Here is a 21089-nt window from a genome sequence, read left to right on the forward strand (position 1 = left end):
ATTTTTTAATAACAATATTAAATAGACTTAACGTGTACTGATATGGTTTGTTTGTTAGCTCTATCACTGTACTTTGGTGCTTGAGTTGTTAGGATTTTGCTTCTTTCGCTTATTTTTAGGTTTCATTTGTTATATCGAAAATATATTTTTTAAAAAATATTTATTATATTTTATAATATTTAAATATTCATTAAAATAAATTAGTTAAAAATATTTTTTAATTAAAAGATAAATTATTTTTAAAAAATAATTTTATTTAAAAAAAATTATTATTTTTATTTTTTAAACTTTAATAACCTTATTAAAATATATAAATAATTATATATATAATATAAAACATAAATTATTAATTTAATATTATAATTAAATAATAAAAAATATTTTAATAATTTTAAAATTTTTTTTTTCATAAAATATATTTTTTATATATAAATTATTTTTTATAAAATCTTAATTTTAAAAAATAACACAATTAGTTTTAAAGCATTATGATTTTCTTGTTGGTTTCTAATTACAAATAATTTATTTATTTATTAGTAATAAAAATAAATTTTAAATTTTTTAAGCAATTAGGTAAACTTGAGCTTAAAATAAAAAAATATAATTGTAGTCTAAATAGACAATAATTATAATTACATTGGCAAAGCACGTGTCTCACGCGCCCACAACAACTTACCGCATATCCAAATATCCCTCGCATTCTCACGTGCCTGTTCATCTTACAAAACCTTGTGTCTCACGTGCTATGACCAAAGACCTTCACCGAATCATCATCGCGCTTGCAGCGCGTTCCGTCACTTTCTTTTCCTTCTTGACATCTTACATTCTCGCACCAATTACTCTCCCTCTACTTCCTTCGTTTCGCTCGCCAAACCCTAACCCTAACCCTAACCTTCTGCTTTTTGGTTCTTCTCTTCCAATCTCAAAACACCTGCAAACCTATTCCATAATCTGCAATTCGACGGAAAATTAACTCCACGAAACCTGTTTGCCCTAAAAATCATGGATTCGGAGCAGAGCAACCTCTATGAAACGGCGTCGCAGCCCGACACGGCGACTGACGCCTATACCTTCCTAGAATTCAACACCCAAGGCGAATCTGACTTTGAATATCCCGAATTCCGCTCACCCGTGGCTTGGCCGACCCCCTCCGATTCTCTTGCGCCCACTTCCTCCTTATCAGCTGTTGACCCCGCCACTTCAGACCACCGTGCCGCTGCTTCCTCCTCTGATCATCACTCTGATTCCCCTGCGGTCTCTCCTGTGTCGCGCAGAGGGGTTGGAAGCAACAGTCAGGGGGTCGATGGGATAGTGGCTGGTATGGGAGGGTTGAATTTCGAGGAGACGGGGGACGAGGATGCATATGAGTTCGGGAAAGGGGATTTTACGGAACATGCGTGTAGGTACTGTGGGGTTTCGAACCCGGCTTGTGTTGTGAGGTGTAATGTTCCTTCGTGTAGGAAATGGTTTTGTAATTCTAGAGGGAACACGTCCGGGTCGCATATCGTCAATCACCTGGTATGTATTTCATCTTGTTTGTTTGTTTTGGTATGGGGTTCCTTATTCTGCTGTATGTGTATGTATCTTGATTTTTTTTTTTTTAATTATTCTGAAGGGTGAGGGAGTATTGATTATTTTAATGGCTTTTTGAAGAACGTGTGTAATTAGAATTGAAGCGACTAGTTCGCAATGGTTGAATAGTTGGGAGGGCGCTGCTATACTGAGCTCGAGCTACATGAGAATGAGAATGAACTCATCAACAGTAAAATTAAATATTTGCATGTGGATTAGTGCACTCTATATACACATTTTAATTAATTCTACATCTAGATACAAAAATTTAATCTTGTTAAGCTCTTTCTCAGATTAGCCCCCGCCTATATTAGCTGCACTCTAGTTGGGATGGATGCATGATTGTGAAAAATGGTTAAATGCAAATGCGGAGGGAAACAACTGGCAAATTCATTTGGAATTTTTTGCATTATTTAGTCTGAAGTTTCTGCTTTTGTTTTTGGGGAATTTTTTTTGGCAAGTAGATTTAGGAAATTTATTGGGTTTTGCTTATTGTGGATATAATGTTGCACTGTAATGTTTATGTGGTTGAGTTTTTTTTATGAAGCATCTATGGAAGTGCTAATCTGAGAAAAAGTATAGTGGAAATACAACAAACAAAGAGGGAAAATTTTACACCCTGTTTGGATTGACTGCAGCGTGGTTATTAATGTATCCTAATAAAACAATTGCAATACAATTCCAACTTGCCAATTCTATGGGTCATCTCATGCCCATCCATGTTTTAATTTTACTCTCCTGATACGGAAATATATGTTGTCAGTTTCTGATGAAATCAGAGGTTTTGGAGGGAATTTTCTAGTATATTTCTCAATGTAAGAATACTTTGTATATTCTGCTATTTATACACAAGAATCCTAACTATATAACGAAGCCTAAATCAATAGGAAACTAATACAAATAGGAAACAAGATATACAAAAAAGGAATAAATATAATCCCTATAATGCAGGGATTTAATTTCGTGTTTGCAACAATTTCTTAATGTATATTAGAATGACTGAATGCATGATGTAGTAGCAATTTTCTTTTTAATCTACTTTCTGGCTGGATCTGATGTAGTCAATTTTTCATAGCATTACAAGAAATGCTCATTTTGTTGGAACTTTTGTAGGTTCGTGCAAAACATAAGGAAGTCTGTCTCCATAAAGACAGTCCTCTAGGGGAAACGATACTTGAATGCTACAACTGTGGATGTCGAAATGTATTCCTTCTTGGATTTATATCCGCCAAGACAGAAAGTGTTGTTGTTCTCCTGTGTAGGGAACCTTGCTTAAATGTTAATGCATTGAAGGACATGAACTGGGATCTGACTCAATGGTGTCCCCTTATCGATGATAGGTGCTTTCTACAGTGGCTTGTCAAGGTTGGTGGCATTATTATTATTATTACAATTTTTAAGTTTTCTGAATTTTTTAATTTGTTGGACAATTGTATGTTGTAGATCCCTTCTGAACAGGAGCAGCTGAGGGCACGTCAAATAAGTGCTCAGCAGATAAATAAAGTAGAAGAACTTTGGAAAACAAATCCTGATGCTACCCTTGAAGATCTTGAGAAGCCCGGTGTTGATGATGAGCCTCAGCCTGTAGCACTGAAGTATGAAGATGCATATCAGGTACCTGTTGTAATGACTATTGCCAAATTTAGTATGATTATAAAATGTATTGTAGATGACATAACTGTTGTTCTGTGGAAATAATGGTGATTTCTTCTCTTGCAGTATCAAAATGTGTTTGCTCCACTAATTAAGCTTGAGGCAGATTATGATAAAGTATGCATCGTATCTTTGCAGTTCTTCTCTTCATAACCCTTCTCTAGGGCTTTATTTATTTATGATAATGTTTTAGTGTCTTTGATAGAGTAAGCCATTTGTCTCTCTCCTGTAAATCATGCATTTTTTATGTTCCTTCCTCTTTAAATATTGTGAGCCATGCCATCATCTCATCACTTTAATTTCTTATAGATGATGAAAGAGTCTCAAAGCAAGGACAATGTCACTATTCGATGGGATATTGGTCTTAACAAGAAGCGCATTGCATATTTTGTTTTTCCAAAGGTGCTTTACTCTTGCTTCTGTTATTCGGTTTTTAATTTTTTATTGGTTAATAATGTCGGCGCTTTGTTATTTTCCGGTTTCTGTTCAATTTTGTTTTGTTATTTTCCAGTTGCTGTTCAATTTTGTTGATTACATGTTTATTCTTGAACGCTGAACTGGTTATTCTGACATTGTAGGAGGACAATGAGCTACGTCTTGTACCTGGTGATGAGTTGCGACTGCGTTATTCTGGAGATGCTGCTCATCCAGCTTGGCAGTCAGTTGGGCATGTGGTATGTCCTCGCTTCCTCTCTTAAATTTGATGTTTCGTTCTTTTTGAATTCAATATTGTTGTTAATTCAGAGTTAAGTGTTTTTCTCTTTTCTACAACTTATACATTGCAAAATGCAAATAGCCATATGCTTAAGTTACTTTTCTATTATTTCAGATCAAGTTAACTGCACAGGAGGAAGTAGCACTTGAGCTTCGTGCTAGTCAGGTAGTTATTTTAGCATGCTTATTTATTATTATTATTGTTATTATTTTTTATTTGTTTACTTCTGGCTTTCAGGAAGTGAGTTGATACCACTGCCAAACACTACTGTTGTATGCAGGGGGTTCCTGTTGATGTAAACCATGGCATCAGTGTTGATTTTGTGTGGAAAAGTACAAGCTTTGATCGGATGCAAGGGGCAATGAAAACTTTTGCAGTGGATGAAACAAGTGTTAGTGGGTAGGTTGGCTGCTTCAGACCTGCTTTGTGCCTCTTAATACATGATTCAGATTCTTGGCAGAAATTTATTGTCTTGTGTTGACTATTTTAGTCTTGTTTGCACCTATCTATACTTGCTAGATTTAGGACAATAAGAAGAGAATGTGAATAGTAAGGATGCACACAACTGTATCTCACATGCCCATAATGTTGATGTCAGTGCCATCTGTTACTGTTTATTTTCAGACGAGGCACAAATTCCTTGCCATAATCAAACTGACCATCATGTGCAAGCAAATGATTAAAGTGCAATTATGATTTATTTATAATGTCATTGCTTGAATTATCACAAATGTGAACAACAATATATTTGTCAGCCTGTCTTTTCAATTCTCATTTTATGTATGGTATTTTAAAATTAAACTTGACTTTGGATCTGAGACTGAGCTCAACCTTCCCTTATGCTTTCTACTGCTGGCTAACTCTGGGCCAATATGTTTTGTTTTTCTCTCATTAATGTGGGAAGTTCATTATAGAGTTTTTACTTGTCATGAATTTGGACAATGCTTTTTATTTTTTTTTTTATATATATATATAATATTTCTGCTCTCGATGTAGATATATATATCACCATTTGTTGGGCCATGAGGTTGAGAGTCAAAATGTTCGTAATACACTCCCGCGTCGTTTTGGTGCACCTGGTCTTCCAGAGCTGAATGCATCTCAAGTATGCTATCTTCTTTGGCTGTGATTGTGTTGTTCTGACTCATTCTGGTTCTGAAGATGGAGTTAATCAAACTTCTTTCTTTGTGACTTGATTATGCCCAAATACTTTTATTCTTGAACACCTAAAAATCTTAGCACTTTTAGAGGGGAAGTCATACAAACATGTTTATAATCTTCATATCTTGTACTTTAAATTGCATCTTATTTAAACCTGCATTCCCTTGGCTTATGCTATTCAATTGCAGCCGCATGAAAATGTTCTTGCCCATGTATCATTTCCTTATTGCGAACAAATTTGAAATATTTTTTGCCTTGAGTATGAAAATAATGACATGTTTTTGGTTTTCCTAACCATTCAAGTTCAGTGCATGAACGACCCTGTTGGAGTTGTTTATGTTTCTTTGCGACAGTAATGTTTTTAGTAATATTCTGTAATTTCAAATTTGAATAGAAATCCCTTGTTAAGTGGTATTGCCATGAGTAATTCTTGCCTTCCTCTGTTGATAGGTTTTTGCTGTAAAAAGTGTTCTTCAAAGACCTATAAGCTTGATTCAAGGTCCACCTGGCACTGGAAAAACTGTCACTTCTGCTGCCATTGTTTATCACATGGCCAAACAGGGCCAGGGACAGGTAGTTCTCTGAAATGTTTTTTGTAATTCATGTCCTAATATTTGATCGCACTTCCTTACGTTACTTGCATTCTCATATCAGGTTTTGGTATGTGCACCAAGTAATGTGGCTGTAGATCAACTAGCTGAGAAGATAAGTGCCACTGGCTTAAAGGTAAAAGTGCAAAGCACTTGCTTATGAAGTGAAAGTAGTAGAGTGGCTTGTGAAGGCTTGTTACGTTATTTTTAACCCAATCATAATAATTTGTCTTAATGTTGTTGCCTAGATTATATAATCGACGTTAAAATATGCTCGTGGGATGATCTTTTACATGCAATTTTCTCTGAAATGCTAATATTTCTTTCGTGTGAGAGGACCTGATGCTGCCCTTTCTGAGTATGAATTTCTTGTATTCATTGATATCACTGGCAACTTGTAAAATATCCTTCTCATATGTGTTACTGTGTTTAGTTTGAAATCAACTACACAGATGATTCACAGATAAATCTAATAAGAAATTGCTGGATTGCAGTTTGTTAGTTTTGCGACCTTTCCCTTTGTTATCTATTGTGAATGAAAAATGAAGGCTTGTTAGAGAGAACCTTCCGACTGAGCATTTAGGAACTCAAACTTGAATAAGACCAGACTTAATAAATTTTATTTCTGAATAAAGTGCTTAAAAACACTGATTCCTAACTGGCGTCTAAACAAGAATATACTCATTTATCAATTACAAGTATATGCCCTAAACAAGTTTTTTTTCCTGGGCAACTAATACTACCATAACTAGGAAAATCAAATACTACTTGAATTTGGAAAACTAGATAAGGAAAAGACAGAAATCCGTATAAACTAAGGAAAGGACAGAAATCTGAATAACTAAGGAAAGAAATCAATTTTATGCAAATCAGTTTTGTGCCTTCTTTTTCCTATGGGAGAACCTCTTAATTATAGATTTGCTGAAAGTCTCTGGTTTGCGGTTTGTTCATAGCAATATGCTCGTGGTAAGTAGTCCTTATATTTATTTTATAATCATATATATCTTCTAGTTTTAACGGATTTATATTCTTAGATGTACTATTTTATGCTTCATATTTATTTCCACTTCCTATAGTAGTGTAACACCAAAGTGTGCTTAAGCCTTATTAGTTAAAAATTAATGAGTGTTTTAAACATCACATCAGTTTTTCTTGATCTTCATTTCTTTTTCCCTCAACTAAGGTTGTTCGCCTTTGTGCTAAATCAAGGGAAGCTGTGAGTTCCCCTGTTGAGCATCTAACCCTTCACTATCAGGTTTGCTGATTTGTAGGCATCTTACTGATTTTAATATTTGCTCTTATGTTTATGTTTTTTCTGCAATGGTTCACGTCAGTAGTGGTTTTTTCAGGTTAGGCATCTCGACACTTCTGAGAAGAGTGAACTTCACAAGTTACAACAATTGAAAGATGAACAAGGTGTGTCTTTATTCTTTTTTTTTTTTTTTTTGAAATTCTTTTTTTGTATTTGTGATTTTGGTCTTCATAATATTAAAATCTTTGTTGTCATTATTTACAGCTTGTTAATCAGACCTGTTTCATTGGAGAATTTGTTAGCTTGGTTGGGACATTAATTGCAATGGACTGGATAAAAATCCTGATGTGGGAGATTGTTGGCTTGTTTCTTTGTTGATTTGTTTTAATCATTTCTCACTAATTATTTGGAAAACTTCAATAAAAATTTTTATTTGCTTTTAGAGTAGTAGTGCTTTTAAAAATTTCACTCCTTGTCTGGAGATGCTATACTTTCCATTGCAATTGGTGTTCTAGATTTGACTTTAGTTTTGTTGGAAATCTGATTTTCAATTGAAAGTTCTAATGTGGAGTTTTGATCTGTTCTAACGAAGTTCTGTTTACTTTTTACCTTTTCTCGGTCTTCACTGACCATATTAACAGGAGAACTATCCAGCAGTGATGAGAAAAAATACAAAGCACTGAAGCGAGCGACAGAGAGGGAGATTTCTCAAAGTGCTGATGTAATTTGTTGCACTTGTGTTGGTGCTGGAGATCCTCGACTGGCAAATTTTAGGTTTCGCCAGGTTGAAATGCATCTTTTGTGAACCTTTGGTTATTGTTGAGCATTCAGAAGTTTTTATACCTTTTATCCTGTTTTTAGGTGCTTATTGACGAGTCTACTCAGGCAACAGAACCTGAGTGTCTTATTCCTTTAGTTCTTGGGGCAAAGCAGGTACTCGAGATAACACTTGAACATGCTAGCTTGCATGACCATCACATTCTCTTTTTTCCTAATGCAAATTTCTCTATTAGGTTGTTCTTGTTGGTGATCATTGTCAGCTTGGTCCAGTCATTATGTGCAAGAAAGCAGCTCGTGCTGGGCTAGCTCAGTCTCTTTTTGAACGACTTGTTTTGCTTGGTGTGAAACCTATTAGATTGCAGGTACTGCTCCCTCCCCCCCCCCCTCCCTCCTCTCTCTCTCTCTCTCTCTCTCTCTCGCTTTTGGCTTTCCTTATGTGCATTTGTGTGCGTGCGTGTGTGTGTGTGTGCATCTTAGATATTGGTCATGGTTTCTGGTATGTAAATCTACTCTTGTTTGATGTGTGGGAGAAATACATCTGAACTATCTGTAAGAGTGTTATGTTTCTTTATTCAGCATAGACGTTGATGAGATGGCAGTTTTTATATTTCTTTAGGTAAGAATTTGTTATTGAGGTGAAAAATCTTGAGATATTGATTTGATCATGGTCTCTAGTCTATAGATATACTTTGTGTGATGTCTAGGTTAAAATGCTTCTAAAGCGTGTGCAATATTGTTCTGTATAGTTCAATTTAGATGCTGATGTAAATGTTGATATTGATAAGACAGTTCAGATTAGATGTTGGTGCATATTTAAGATAGTTATGATGCAAATGTTAGCATTTGTAATTGTCTGCTTTCCTTAAGCATGAATGGGTCATTGATACATTTTTAGTTCTGATATAGATGTTAATCTTGATGATAAAAAAAAAAAAATCATAACATTTATGTTATCCTCTGCTAGTTGTGGTGGTGATTTTTTTTGTCAGAGATATGTAAACATATTATTAATGATGCCAGTTATTTTTACTTTGTTAATACTGATGTGCATAGAATCTTTGAAGGTCAAAATATTCTGCAGTTTTTTTTGTCAACTTTTATTTCTTAAACTTGTTTGTTGAAGAATGTTGCAAACGTGATGTGTCATGTTTTCTCCTGTGAAATTTCAGGTTCAATACCGCATGCATCCATCTCTCTCGGAATTTCCATCTAACAACTTTTATGAAGGTACCCTGCAAAATGGTGTGACTGTGAATGAGAGGCAGTCATCAGGAATCGATTTCCCCTGGCCTGTGCCTAATCGTCCCATGTTCTTTTATGTCCAGGTACCGTATCTGACTATGATCTATGTAATTGTTATGTCATGGTTGATCTGAACCTTTGGAATAAAATCCCTGTCACTTTCACTGCTATGCATTAAGCTTGTTTAGTTTTTCTTTTGTGTAAAATTACATTTCTCTGAACTTAGATATTGGCTTAGTACTTCAAGTGCCCCATTCTGTAGCCCAGGCCTGCTGGTCTCCTAATAGATCAAGAAAATGGTCTACGATTTGCTAGCCAAGTATCATTAGAAAGTAATTATTCTGATGTTTTCAGAAATACAAAAACAACTTAAAGAATGTACCAGTAATTGCTTTTTTTGCGCTACCAGTTAAGCTGTCATTTTCTGTTGTACTTTTCTTATATTTTTGAAGGCATCTTTTGTAACTAGATGGGTGTTCTTTAGATGGGACAAGAAGAAATAAGTGCCAGTGGGACATCCTATCTAAACCGTACAGAGGCAGCAAATGTTGAAAAAATTGTAACTACTTTCTTGAGGAGTGGTGTGGTCCCTGGTCAGGTACTTTGTTGTCCACTTTTTCTATCATTGCTGTTCTGTTTTATGATCTATGTGTTTTAATGTAGTTAAGCATTTTGTAGATTGGGGTAATAACACCATATGAGGGGCAGCGAGCATATATCGTGAACTATATGTCAAGAAATGGTGCTCTCAGACAGCAACTGTACAAGGAAATTGAGGTATTTATAGATTTGATTATCTGAATGTGGATTCTATTTGATCTTTGTTTACATTAATTCATGGTTTAAGTTTGTCACAGGTTGCAAGTGTTGATTCATTTCAAGGGAGGGAAAAAGATTACATTATTTTGTCTTGTGTTAGGAGCAATGAACATCAGGTTTGTTTCACATGCTTGTTTAAAAAAAATTGATGAAATAGAAAATTGAAAATATATGATTGGCTTTAACAGCAAGTCTGAATATTTATTCAGCCCAGAGCCTGAGCATTAAATAGTCTTGTTTTTTGTTTTCATTTTGATACTGGGAACAACAACAACTAAGCCTTAATCTCAAATTAGTTGGGGTCGGCTATATGGATTCTTTTTCGCCATTGTCTTGACACTACTATGCATGATTAGTGTCAAGGCAATGGCGAAAAAGAATATTCATGATTAGTGTCAGATACATTATTGGTATACGTAAAGAATAACGCAATTGAGTACTAATCCCTTTCTAGTTAGAGTCTGCTAAATAGATCCTTTTTTTTTTTCATTCCACTTAGACGTACTTCAAAGGATCATAAAATTAAGGAAACAAAAATTTACTGGGCCTGTTGAATTTACTCATGATTAATGCTTTGAGAGCTAGAGTGTAACATTTTGACTGTTCATAGTTAACTTTGAAGCCATGTGGTTTTACACTATGTATTTCCAAGATTCTTTGTTTATCATTTACCTTCAAGTCTTTGTTCTGTTATTTATCTCATTTATTATTAGAAGCTCTGGCATGATAGTTCTTGTTCTGTACAACTATTTTTTACAGTTCATGTTATGCATGGAAGTGTCAAGTTGTTGCTCTAATGGTCTAAATGGCATTGCTTCTGAAAAGCATTTGAAGCACCATTGTAGATGCTTTTCCAAAAAGCATCTTTTAATTGTTTTTGAGCTGTTCAAGATTTTTTTATGGCCATTCCAAAAATACCTTAAAAAGCATATTTTAATTGCTTTCAGTCAGCATATTTTAGAGGGTGTTTTTCTCAACAACACTATCAAATAGACGATAAGAGAATTCTACGATTCTAGTTCTATTCAATTTTGGTATAAAACTTTTCAAGGTCATAGAAATTCTGAGACTGTAGTTTTAGCTTTTACTCATTTATATGCTTCCAGGGTTCTTTTTTATGATAACACCTTCTGCTTCACTTCTGGACCTCTTATTTTCAGGGTATTGGATTTCTAAATGATCCTCGAAGGCTTAATGTTGCTCTAACACGAGCTAGATACGGGATTGTCATCCTTGGTAATCCTAAAGTTCTGAGCAAACAACCTCTGTGGAATAGCTTATTGACACACTACAAGGTATGTCTCTATTATCTATTGAATTTAGGCATTTTACTAAAATTGCTTAATTTCATCCATGGTAGCTGTACTTATTACTGAATTTCAATGCCATTGCTAAGCATAATGCCATATATGTTCATAATAAGGTCATTATTATTGGATTTTGACAACAATTCACTTGAAGTTTGAACATGATAATTCAATAATATTATTTTATCCAATTCTACTGTTAACATGGGCGATTAGATTCTTTTGTATTCACTACATCATAATCTAGACAAATTTCTATATAAATTTGGCAAGGTCACCTTATGAAACACTAACTAAAGTTGAGTATTTTTGTGAGTGATTAAAATTGACTGATGAAATTCTTTGGCATGTTTAGTGACTTTGAATGATTTTAACCCAAAATCTGCATTGTTTGGTGGAATGCACTAATGTTGGTAATTATGTGGTGGAAGCTGCTAAAACAAAATTCTGTTATTTCTTTCTCAATTTTAACTTATATTTGCTGCTTAGTACTTCTTAATTCTTATGTGCCTGCTTTTCTTTTCCATAAATGTTTCATCAGGAACATGAATGCTTGGTTGAAGGACCTCTAAATAACTTGAAGCAGAGTATGGTTCAATTTCAGAAGCCCAGGAAGGTATGGTTTTCATGGAGAGAACAGCAGCAGTGGTTGACCTGTGATAATTCTTATTTATGTTTTGATTTTGCTAGTTTTTTGTTTTTCTTTTGTGGTTCTCAGCTAAAACGTGCTTGAGCACAAATGTGAACTCATCTGGTTGTTAATATTTTGACACAGATCTATAATGATAGGAGGCTCTTCTTTGGTGGTGGACCAGGAATTGTATCTAATGACAGTTTTGGTTCTGTTGCCTCATCCAGCCCAAATGCTGATAGAAGAAGCTCTCGTGGCAGGGGTATGCTTTAGCTGGCCTATTTTGTTAGAAGCTCCAAGTTTTTTTTTCCATAACAGCATTGTTGTAAATTGAGTCCCAGGATTGCACTGTATAGGAAAATTACAATAGGGTATGACATGGGGACAATCATTAATTCAGTATTGACATGTTTATCTGCACCATTGATGTTCTGTTGACTTCTATTAGTATATGAACCAGCTTTTGTTGTCCCAAATACAGGTTCATATATGCCACCTGGGCCGCCTAATGGTACCCATAAGCCTGGTGTGCATCCTACTGGGTTCATGCCTAGAGTTCCCATTTCTCAATTTCATGGTGCTCCACCTTCTCAACCATATGCTATTCCTACTCGTGGAGCTGTGCATGGGCCTGTTGGAGCTGTTCCTCATGTCCCTTCTCCAGGAAGTCGAGGTTTTGGGGCTGGCCGTGGCAATGCTGGTGCTTCTATTGGCAGTCATCCTCCTCACCAGCAAGGCACACAGCAAACAATTGGAAATATGGGATCTGCTTTCAACTTTCCTGCCCTGGAGAATCCAAATAGTCAGCCATCCGTGGGTGGCCCACTATCTCAGCCTGGATATGTTAATAATGTAATGTTTTTGTAGTTATTTTTTCCATTTTCTTCTGGTTGTTCCTCCCAATATGCTTAGTACCAAATATTAAAAATGAAATGAAATATCTCCATTTCCTTTTAAATAAATTTTAAGGTATTTTGTACAGTGGATATCTTAAATGTTTAGTGGTAATATTTAATAGGGCAAAGTATACTTAGGTATCTTGTGGTTTAGCGCTTTTATTATTAGGGACTGAGGAATTTTTTGTTGCAAGTTAACACTTGTGATTTTGCATCGTTAGCACTTAGGTGACAAAATGTCTAAATGCTGATGTGGTGCCATTTTCATTTTTTTTTTTTTTTTGTCTGAGGTGGCAGTGTCTAATGGCATCATGTTGGCTTTTTTTTTTATGCTATTAGACATTTTGTCACCTAAGCGCTAATAGTGAAAACCACAAGTACTGAATTGCAACAAAAAAAATTCCTCAGGCCCTTTATGATAAAAGCGCTAAATGATAGGGTACCTAATTCTACATTACTCTAATTTATACAATTTCCTAACTTAGTGGAGTTTTCCTTATTCACAATGATGCAAATTGTAATTAATCAATATGTGATTATAAGTCTAGATGTTAGAAACTTATAATTTTTTAGTTGATTATTAGTTTTTTAATATGCATCTATATGTAATTCAATACCTAGTGTTGGAATATCACTTGTGGGAACGAGTCCCATATCAGCAGTGTACAAGAAAATTAAAGGGCATATGTGGGTTGGCAAACCAAACCAAAATGGCTTAGGCCATTTTGGAGATAGGGAGCCCAGTTTAGCTTGTAGCCTGCCAGTTTGATATTATTCATACTCTTGGGTCCATAATTCTCAACACCAAGATATCTGATGTCTGAAAAAAGTGAATGTTCAATGAAACACTATTGAAATTCTTGGTGGTTCCTTCCTAATATTCTCTCTTTTTTAAAGGAAGATTAACATTTTTTTGTCATTGATAGTGTCTTTTTTCCTTTTCTATTGTATGCTTATTACTAGCATAACATTATTACGCCCTGATAATCTCCTTGTTGTGTGTGTATATATATAGATGCCAGCTCAAGGGCCGAGCCAAACATTTCGTGATGGATTTTCTATGGGTGGCATGTCTCAGGTATGTCCCTCATCTTCACGTACAAATTTTTTGTTCTGTGGATTTATTGTTGGTAGTTATTTCCCAACTTTGTCTTTCATCGGCAATCAATCAGGACTTCTTGGGTGATGACTTCAAAAGCCAGGGATCACATCTTCCGTATAATGTTGCTGACTTCTCCACTCAGGTAAAAGTTTTGTTAACTTTTTTGATGATATATAATTGGTATCACTATATCACATATGCAGCCTATTGAATACATCAGGATAGAATGTCTCTGTTTGGTTGGGTTGTGTTATTGTAATTGTTCTTTCTAGAGTTTTCTGGCACTAGTGATTGGAGTAACATGTTTTGTTACCTGTCTATTTATTTTAATAGAGGGGGGAATTTTTCTCATAAGGAACTTTGTTTTAACTTTCGAATACAGTTTGGAGTTTGATTGAATGTATAATAGAGGCTTGCTATAGTATTTTATCTTGACATTTGGCATATTGCAAACTGCTTTACAGGCATCACAAAGTGGATATGCCGTTGATTATGTGACTCAGGGAGCTCAGGGCGGGTTCCCAGGGAACTTTATGAATCAGAATTCTCAAGCTGGATTTTCTCGTTTTGGTTCTGGAAATGATTTCATGTCTCAGGTTTGCTCATTAAAGAAATCTTTGTTCTTTTGTTATATCTCGAGTGTTATTTCTGTCCCGATGTGAGGAATACTTGACTCATCGATCGCAGGGTCTGTTCACCCAGATTGGCTTCAATGATCCCTCACAAGATGATGCATCACAGAACCACTTTGGCATAGCCAATCCAAACCCACTTCAGTCCCAGGTTTTCTCATGCCACTAATGCTGATTGAAAAGAATTGTAACAGGCAGAATGCTCAAATTATCCATATGTAGAAAAATTTGGCCTTGATCATACAGCCAAATGCTTTTAGGCTGTTTTTATTGATTTTGCTTGATCAGTAGTTGTTCTTCTCATTAGTTTGGTAATTGGTAGTTATTTTTTTGTCATGTATTTTAACATGGTGAATTTCAATGCAGGGCTTGATGAACTCTCTCTACTCGCAACCCTTTACTCACTACAACACACAGCCACTAAACTTGCAATCTCAACAGCAGCCTCAGCAGGGTCAAGGCTCCCAAAACCAGAAAATCCACTACAATGGTTGAGGGGTCATGGAAGTGTTATTTTGGCTGTGATGGGTTATAATCTTTGCATTCAGCATCTTGGTTTGTGCTGTCACGTGTGCCCAAATTTATCTGCTAAAAGTGCAGAAAAAATTTGCCATCTTTTTGAGGTCATTTTGATACCTTTCATAATCGAAAGACGACCTTGGATGATAAGAATAAAGATGACCTTGTGGATAGTGGCTGTGCTATGGGGTCCATAAAAAGATGCAAGCTGCACATCCGAGGCTGAGAAACAAAAAGGATAACCCCAATCGCCTGCTTAAAGTTGTATTTTGAGAAAGGTAAAAAATGGTTCCAAAGGAGAGCATTACATGGCATGGTTCTGTCGAAAGGGTTCGGAGATGAAGATGTTGAGGCATATATTTTATTTGATTTACAGGGGAACCCCATTATTTACAAAGCAGCAGAGTTAGCAGAGAAAATGTGTACAGCATGATGGGGCAAGTCGCCAAACCCTTTCAGCTTCTCCTGACATGTAATTATACTCTGTTATATAATCTGTTTAGATGATGATTTCTTTAGGAATGTCCTACAGTGCAACCCCTAATACCCTTAACGGTTATATGAAATTGGTTTATGTAAGTGTGAAATTGGTTTTAATGTCAAAATTGGCTTTGTTTTAAATGCTTAGCCCCATTGTTTTACTGGGGCTCTCAAGTGAGATTGTACCATTAAAAAACTTATTAGTATGTATAAATGATGGTGATTGGTTCAGTGCTCTCCTTGTACTGCTTTTATCAACGTATGAAGAATGTTGCAGCTATAAAATGTCCAAAGGGGTGAGATACTTTAAGCCGTACATTATCCTGTTTCGGTTTTGTAATAATTTTAAAAAGATTAGTGAGGGATAGTGGGATACGGCCGGTTTGTTTTAAAGGAAACGCGCGTAAACTAAGCTTGCAGGCACCAAGGGCAAGAAAAATTATATGCTAATAAGGGTAATTAAGTAAAGTTTTACGACCTTCACTTTTATCTATCGTATAAAGTTTTCCTACGATAGTTAAGTAAATAATTTACTTAAATTATAATAAACTTTTTTATAATTTAATTTACTCTTTATTTTATCTAATTAAAAGAGAAAATGTGATAAGATGAGATAAAAAAAATTATAAAAATAATTAGTGTGATTAGTAGGAATAAAGATAAAATTGAAAAAAAATAATTAATGCATTTTAATCTTTTTAAAATGATAACTAATTTTGAATAAAATGACTTCACTATATAGACATTCTCATGAAATAGCAAATTCATGAATGAGTTACTTATAAGTGGAAGTAGTTACTAAATTTTAAAAAGAAAAAAAAATGCTAGATAATTATATGTGATGGTTATAATTTTAGAAGGCCACTTATGTGTATATGTGTTAATCCTTATTGGTTATTGTTATAGGATATAAGTGGATCATTTGAGTGTTCTGAACACTCAATTCAATTGTCAATCTACATGATAAGAAGTGTTCTCTCCACTGGGTGTCGAAATTTTGAGTCTTGTTCTAAAATTTTTTTGTTTGTTTCCTATAAGTGTTTTTGAGTGGGTTTCTATATCCATAGCTAGTCTATGGGTTTCCTTTTGTTGCTGTTTGTTTTGTTTGGAGGTTTGTGAAATAGTGTTTTCTTCTACTACTCTCTTGCGGTGTGCTTGGGTCTCGTTAATAGGGGAGTCTCATTTATTTCAGATGGATAGGAACAACCCTGGAATTAATGAGTTGTGTAACAAAACCCATTCCCTTTCCTAGGATGATGTCATGCTTGAATTGAATCCAGATAATCAATGGGCAGAAAATTTATCCAGTATTATTCTTGTGGAAAAGATTCTATCCTCGAATTTTTTTCTTATGAATCATGTTTGAAATGTCTTACAGAAGATTTGGAATTTGGCATTCAATTTCAAGATCAAACCTATGAAATACAAAACACTTTCTTGTTCACCTTTTCTCATGAGAGAGATAAAATGCGAGTTTTGGAGGGCATACCCTGTCTATTAGTAATTCCCTCTTGGCGCTGTAGAATTTACTCCCACAATGGAGTTTTCATCATGCCCTTTCTGGTTGTGAGTCCATGGTCTTCCTTTGAACAAAATAACCAAGTCAAATGCTAAATTTATTGGAAGTCTTTTTAAGGAACTTGTTGAGGTTGATCTAGCCTCTAATCATGATGTAACAGTAGGGAGTTGTCTTAGATTGAGGGTGGAGGTGGATCTGAATAAGTCCCTATTGGAAGGTTTTTCAATCAAGAAAAAAGATGGGTCACTGGAATGAGTTCGTTTTAGATTTGAGAGACTACCTGATTTTAACTACATGTGTGGACTTACTAGCCACCAAATTCAGGTATGTCCAAACATAGGGATTGAGAATAGAGGTAAACGGCAGGAGTTTGGGCCGTGGATGAGGGCGGAGATTTTCTCTACCTAAACTAGGCAAACTCACGGTGGAGGAATTCTAGTTGAAAATAGGCTCTCTGCTTCCTTCTTTTATTTGAAGGGGTCACCATTAGCGACGCATGAATCTTCTTTTAAGGGAAAGCAGTAATCCTTAGGGGGCTGTGCTTTACCCTCAATTATACCTCACACACCAACTATCATTACCTGCAATAGTCACCTTCTCGAACAATCCCACCTATCAATCACCATGATACCTAGAAAATCAGAAACCACCCTTAGTGTTATAATTTCCCTCAACTCAAACTTTATTCTAAGAATTTATGATCGGCTATATAGATTCTTTTTCTACATTCTAAATAATATTGAATTAAATCATCGAAAATGTGTAATACAAGTATTATAACTTCCCTGTCTTCACAAATTCCTAAAACCCATATTAACCTTTCTGCAACCCTTTCTCATATCCAATATATGAGTAAACTCACTATTATACAAGAGAAATCAAAGAAAGTCACATTGCTTTACCCAGTTTTGACAAACCACTCACCTTTTTCATTCGTGCTGTCACACCTTACCCCTCTGTAAGGCATGACATGTTCCCGTAGAATACTTAATGAACTACCGAACTTCACCTACCGATAATTCATTAAGTACACTACAAGGGATTTTAAAACTGTTTTCTTACATTTTGGAAGTGGTGAGCATTTTGGTAAGAATTAAAATCATTTATTCAAAACTTATAAACTAGTAAAAATTTTTATTCATTTTTATTTTTTTGCAAATTTTATAATAATTTTGACAGAGTTCCGTTTGTATTTTGAGAAAATAGTTCTTCAAATACCTGAGAAAAACACTCCCAATAAATTTTCCACAACTCCCAACCTCCAAATAATCTCAAGTCAACTCAATTCAATCCACTTCAAAATAATTCCACAATTCAATCAAAGTTTATCATCTCAAAATTTTTTGTAACTTCATTCACAGTGCATAAAGTATGAAATTCACAAATACAAATCTTAATTTACAAAAAGAAAATTCAAAAATAATATTATTATAATTTATTATACAACTGCTCAACTTTACATTGATACATAAAATATTGCAATATTTACATCAAAATAACTACAAGGGTATAAAACAATACCCGTACAAAAATATCAGGGTAGTCTTCAATATCAGTAGCAGCTCACTCTGCTGCCTTCTCCTTGCTCTTATCTGCGACAGCAAAACAAGCTATCGCTGAGTATAAAAATACTCAATGGTGCACAATAAAAATTTTAAATACAATACATAAATCATTCATTAATAAAATACAATTTAAATATTTTTCAATCACATTTCACAAATTATCAAAACTCATAATAACACAATTTGATCAAATAATTTAGTAAACAAAGTGTTGTCAAATCATACACAACTTAAGCAATGACACAAAATTTTCGATCAATACCGTGTTGTACACCACGACAAAGCAATCTACAACCCCATTAATTGAAATCAATGAGGGAGGTGGCTAGCTATCTAATGAGTACTCATCCGATCTACAACCTCAACTGGTAAACCAGAGAGGAGGAAAATAATCGATCTCATCCCATAAAAGGAGGAATAATAAGGCACTGTCATGCTAAGTGTGAATCAAAAATCAATTTCAAACATTTTATTCAAATGATTCATGAGAAATCCAATAATTTCCAAAATCATAATTTCATTCACAAGGTGGCAACACAATTCATAATTAACTTCAAATTTTCATAAATCACACTAAATCAATTTTTCAATGATAAAATGCTCAAATAAAGTTTATTGTGCACAAACCGACGAGAGTCGCCTCTAGGCCTTGACTCAGTCTCTCAAAGCTTCCAAGTCTTTTTCAGCTGAAACACACAGTTTTACAGTGTTTCAGTAGCATAAATTAGCATAAATCCAAAAAAAAATTTAACTTCACTTTTACCTAGCTCTAATGTGCTAAACTCGACGTTCTTGAAATTTTTGTGTTTCGAGTTACTATTCACTATACTATTCAAGTCAAATTGTTGACTTTCTAAGACTTAATAGGTATGGAAATTCCAACTTCACCCACATACCACATTTTGGTCACCAAACTTGTTAGTTTTGGTCATTTTCTCAAAACTTAAGTCCTTTAGGTAAAATTGCAAATTTTCAGTTTTTTGTGCCTTAGGTTGTACTATTCCATTGGTCACTTTACTGTTAGAATTTGGCAAAACTTTCTTCATAGAAAATGTTTCCTAATGTTTTAAGTTTATTCTCCTTTTTGAATCACTCCAATTGGAGTTTTGTAGCTCAAGTTATATCCAAATTACGGTTACTATTCATGCTGCAGAATTTAGTTCTGCAGATTTATTGATCCAATTTCGTTCAGCAATTTGATCAAGTTAAGTCCATAATTTGGTCTAATTTTCTTCATATGAAATGTTCTATTATGTCTTAGGTTTCCATCAGTTCAAGAATCACCTAAATCGGAGTTTTCTAGAGAGAGTTATAGCCATTGAAACTTTACTGTTCATATGATAAATCTGCAGTTCTGCAGGTTCAGTGATTCAAATTTGCTCAGTAATTTGATTGGGTTAATGGCATAATTTGGGTTTGTGTTCTTCATGAAAGTTTTAGATCTATATCTCATCTAACCACTGGTAAAATTTCAGGTCATTTTGACCTGCCTAGCTCGAGTTATGACCAAATGAACAAACACTGTTCATTTGGTCAGTTTGTGCAGGGCAGCCTGCAATTTTTCAACTTTGGTCAATTTGTTCACTAGGTTTTAGTCACTTTTTGGGCATGCTTCCTAAATGAAAATTGTGTCATTTAGTGCCTATTTTCATCCCCAATTGGTTCCATATCAATTGGACTTGTAAAATTTCATTTTTGATCCTTCAAAGTTGACTTGGTCATGGTGCAGCAGCATGACCACACTCCCTCCGAATTTGACTTTAATTCCAACACTTCTAACACACTTAATTAGGTCACAAATGACCATTTCTCACTTCACATTAGGTCACACCATTTACAAGTTTTTCACATTTTTGGTCTCTAAACCCTAATGTCCAAAACCCTAAGTTTGTCCAATCTTCACAATTCATGTAATCTAAATATACAATTCACATATATAACATCTATTTACCAAGATTTCATGTTTAACCTAACTAAATACCATCAAAACCTTAAGGTTCCATGGCTGCCACATTCTCTCTTCCCTTATTTAAGCATGATTTCCTTTATTTCTAAGGCAATTTCATCACACACAAACTTAAATTCATGAATTCAATAAGAGTCTAAACTTGAAATTGCACTTACCTCAATTTGTAGATTTCAATCTTCAATTTTTCTCCACTTCTCTTCTTTCTTTCTTGCTAAATTTCTTTCTCAAGGGAAGGAAATTAGGTTTTATGGAATAATTATGGGAGAAGTTGGGATTTGGTAAAGGTTTCAAAGCTTGAAGACAAACTTTAATGGAGGAATTTCCATGGAGATGAGAGGAAGAGAGTGTGGCCGGTTGGATGGGATAAGGAAGAAGACTAATTAATTTTTTTTTCTTTTCTTTTCTTTTATCTTTTTATGTCTTAGGAAGACTCAAAAATCCATTTAATTTAATTTATTAATTATTATTTTTATGGCATCATGCATGATGTCATGCATGATGTCATCACCTTTTTAACTTTTTCATTTTCTTTTTTTTTTCTATTTATTTTTCTATTAGTTCTTTATTTTAATTCTCGATTATGAAATTTTCTTTTCTCCGATTTTATTTGACAGTTAGGTCAGGAGTCAGCTCTCGGGGTCAGTTGACCAAATTGGCCCTCGCCGGTTCAACCTGGTTTGCAAAT

At 34.6% G+C, this 21089-nt stretch overlaps 1 protein-coding gene across 3 annotated transcripts; it reads left to right on the forward strand.

Annotated features, from left to right (window-relative positions):
- The first annotated feature begins 804 nt into the window (after nucleotides 1-804).
- LOC110649278 (regulator of nonsense transcripts 1 homolog) lies at nucleotides 805-15492 on the forward strand. 3 transcript variants are annotated; one of them, XM_058136948.1, is made up of 29 exons: nucleotides 805-1518; nucleotides 2686-2937; nucleotides 3016-3186; nucleotides 3292-3342; nucleotides 3535-3627; nucleotides 3804-3899; nucleotides 4055-4105; nucleotides 4221-4339; nucleotides 4937-5045; nucleotides 5552-5674; nucleotides 5756-5827; nucleotides 6875-6946; nucleotides 7029-7107; nucleotides 7585-7727; nucleotides 7805-7876; nucleotides 7957-8085; nucleotides 8893-9048; nucleotides 9450-9563; nucleotides 9644-9742; nucleotides 9823-9900; nucleotides 10945-11079; nucleotides 11633-11707; nucleotides 11867-11984; nucleotides 12204-12574; nucleotides 13634-13696; nucleotides 13791-13862; nucleotides 14185-14316; nucleotides 14423-14503; nucleotides 14719-15492. In XM_058136948.1, the coding sequence occupies exons 1-29, from the start codon at nucleotides 1003-1005 to the stop codon at nucleotides 14845-14847; spliced, it is 3771 nt and encodes a 1256-aa protein (XP_057992931.1). In that variant the 5' UTR covers nucleotides 805-1002; the 3' UTR covers nucleotides 14848-15492. The 3 variants fall into 3 exon arrangements, with proteins under 3 accessions (XP_057992931.1, XP_057992928.1, XP_057992930.1); XM_058136945.1 differs by having other exon boundaries at nucleotides 806-1518; nucleotides 14408-14503; XM_058136947.1 differs by having other exon boundaries at nucleotides 806-1518; nucleotides 7041-7107; nucleotides 14408-14503.
- Nucleotides 15493-21089: the final 5597 nt, after the last annotated feature.

This window comes from Hevea brasiliensis, chromosome 15 (assembly GCF_030052815.1).
Source record: "Hevea brasiliensis isolate MT/VB/25A 57/8 chromosome 15, ASM3005281v1, whole genome shotgun sequence".
In the NCBI taxonomy this organism is placed as follows: Eukaryota; Viridiplantae; Streptophyta; class Magnoliopsida; order Malpighiales; family Euphorbiaceae; genus Hevea; species Hevea brasiliensis.

What these genes read in the sequence shown, in the direction of transcription:
- LOC110649278 (XM_058136945.1), top strand. Translation starts at nt 1,003, where the DNA reads ATGGATTCGGAGCAGAGCAACCTCTATGAAACGGCGTCGCAGCCCGAC. An exon ending in TTCTACAGTGGCTTGTCAAG is followed by an intron (nt 2,938 to 3,015) that starts GTTGGTGGCATT and finishes TGTATGTTGTAG; the next exon opens with ATCCCTTCTGAACAGGAGCA. An exon ending in GCTTATTGACACACTACAAG is followed by an intron (nt 11,080 to 11,632) that starts GTATGTCTCTAT and finishes ATGTTTCATCAG; the next exon opens with GAACATGAATGCTTGGTTGA.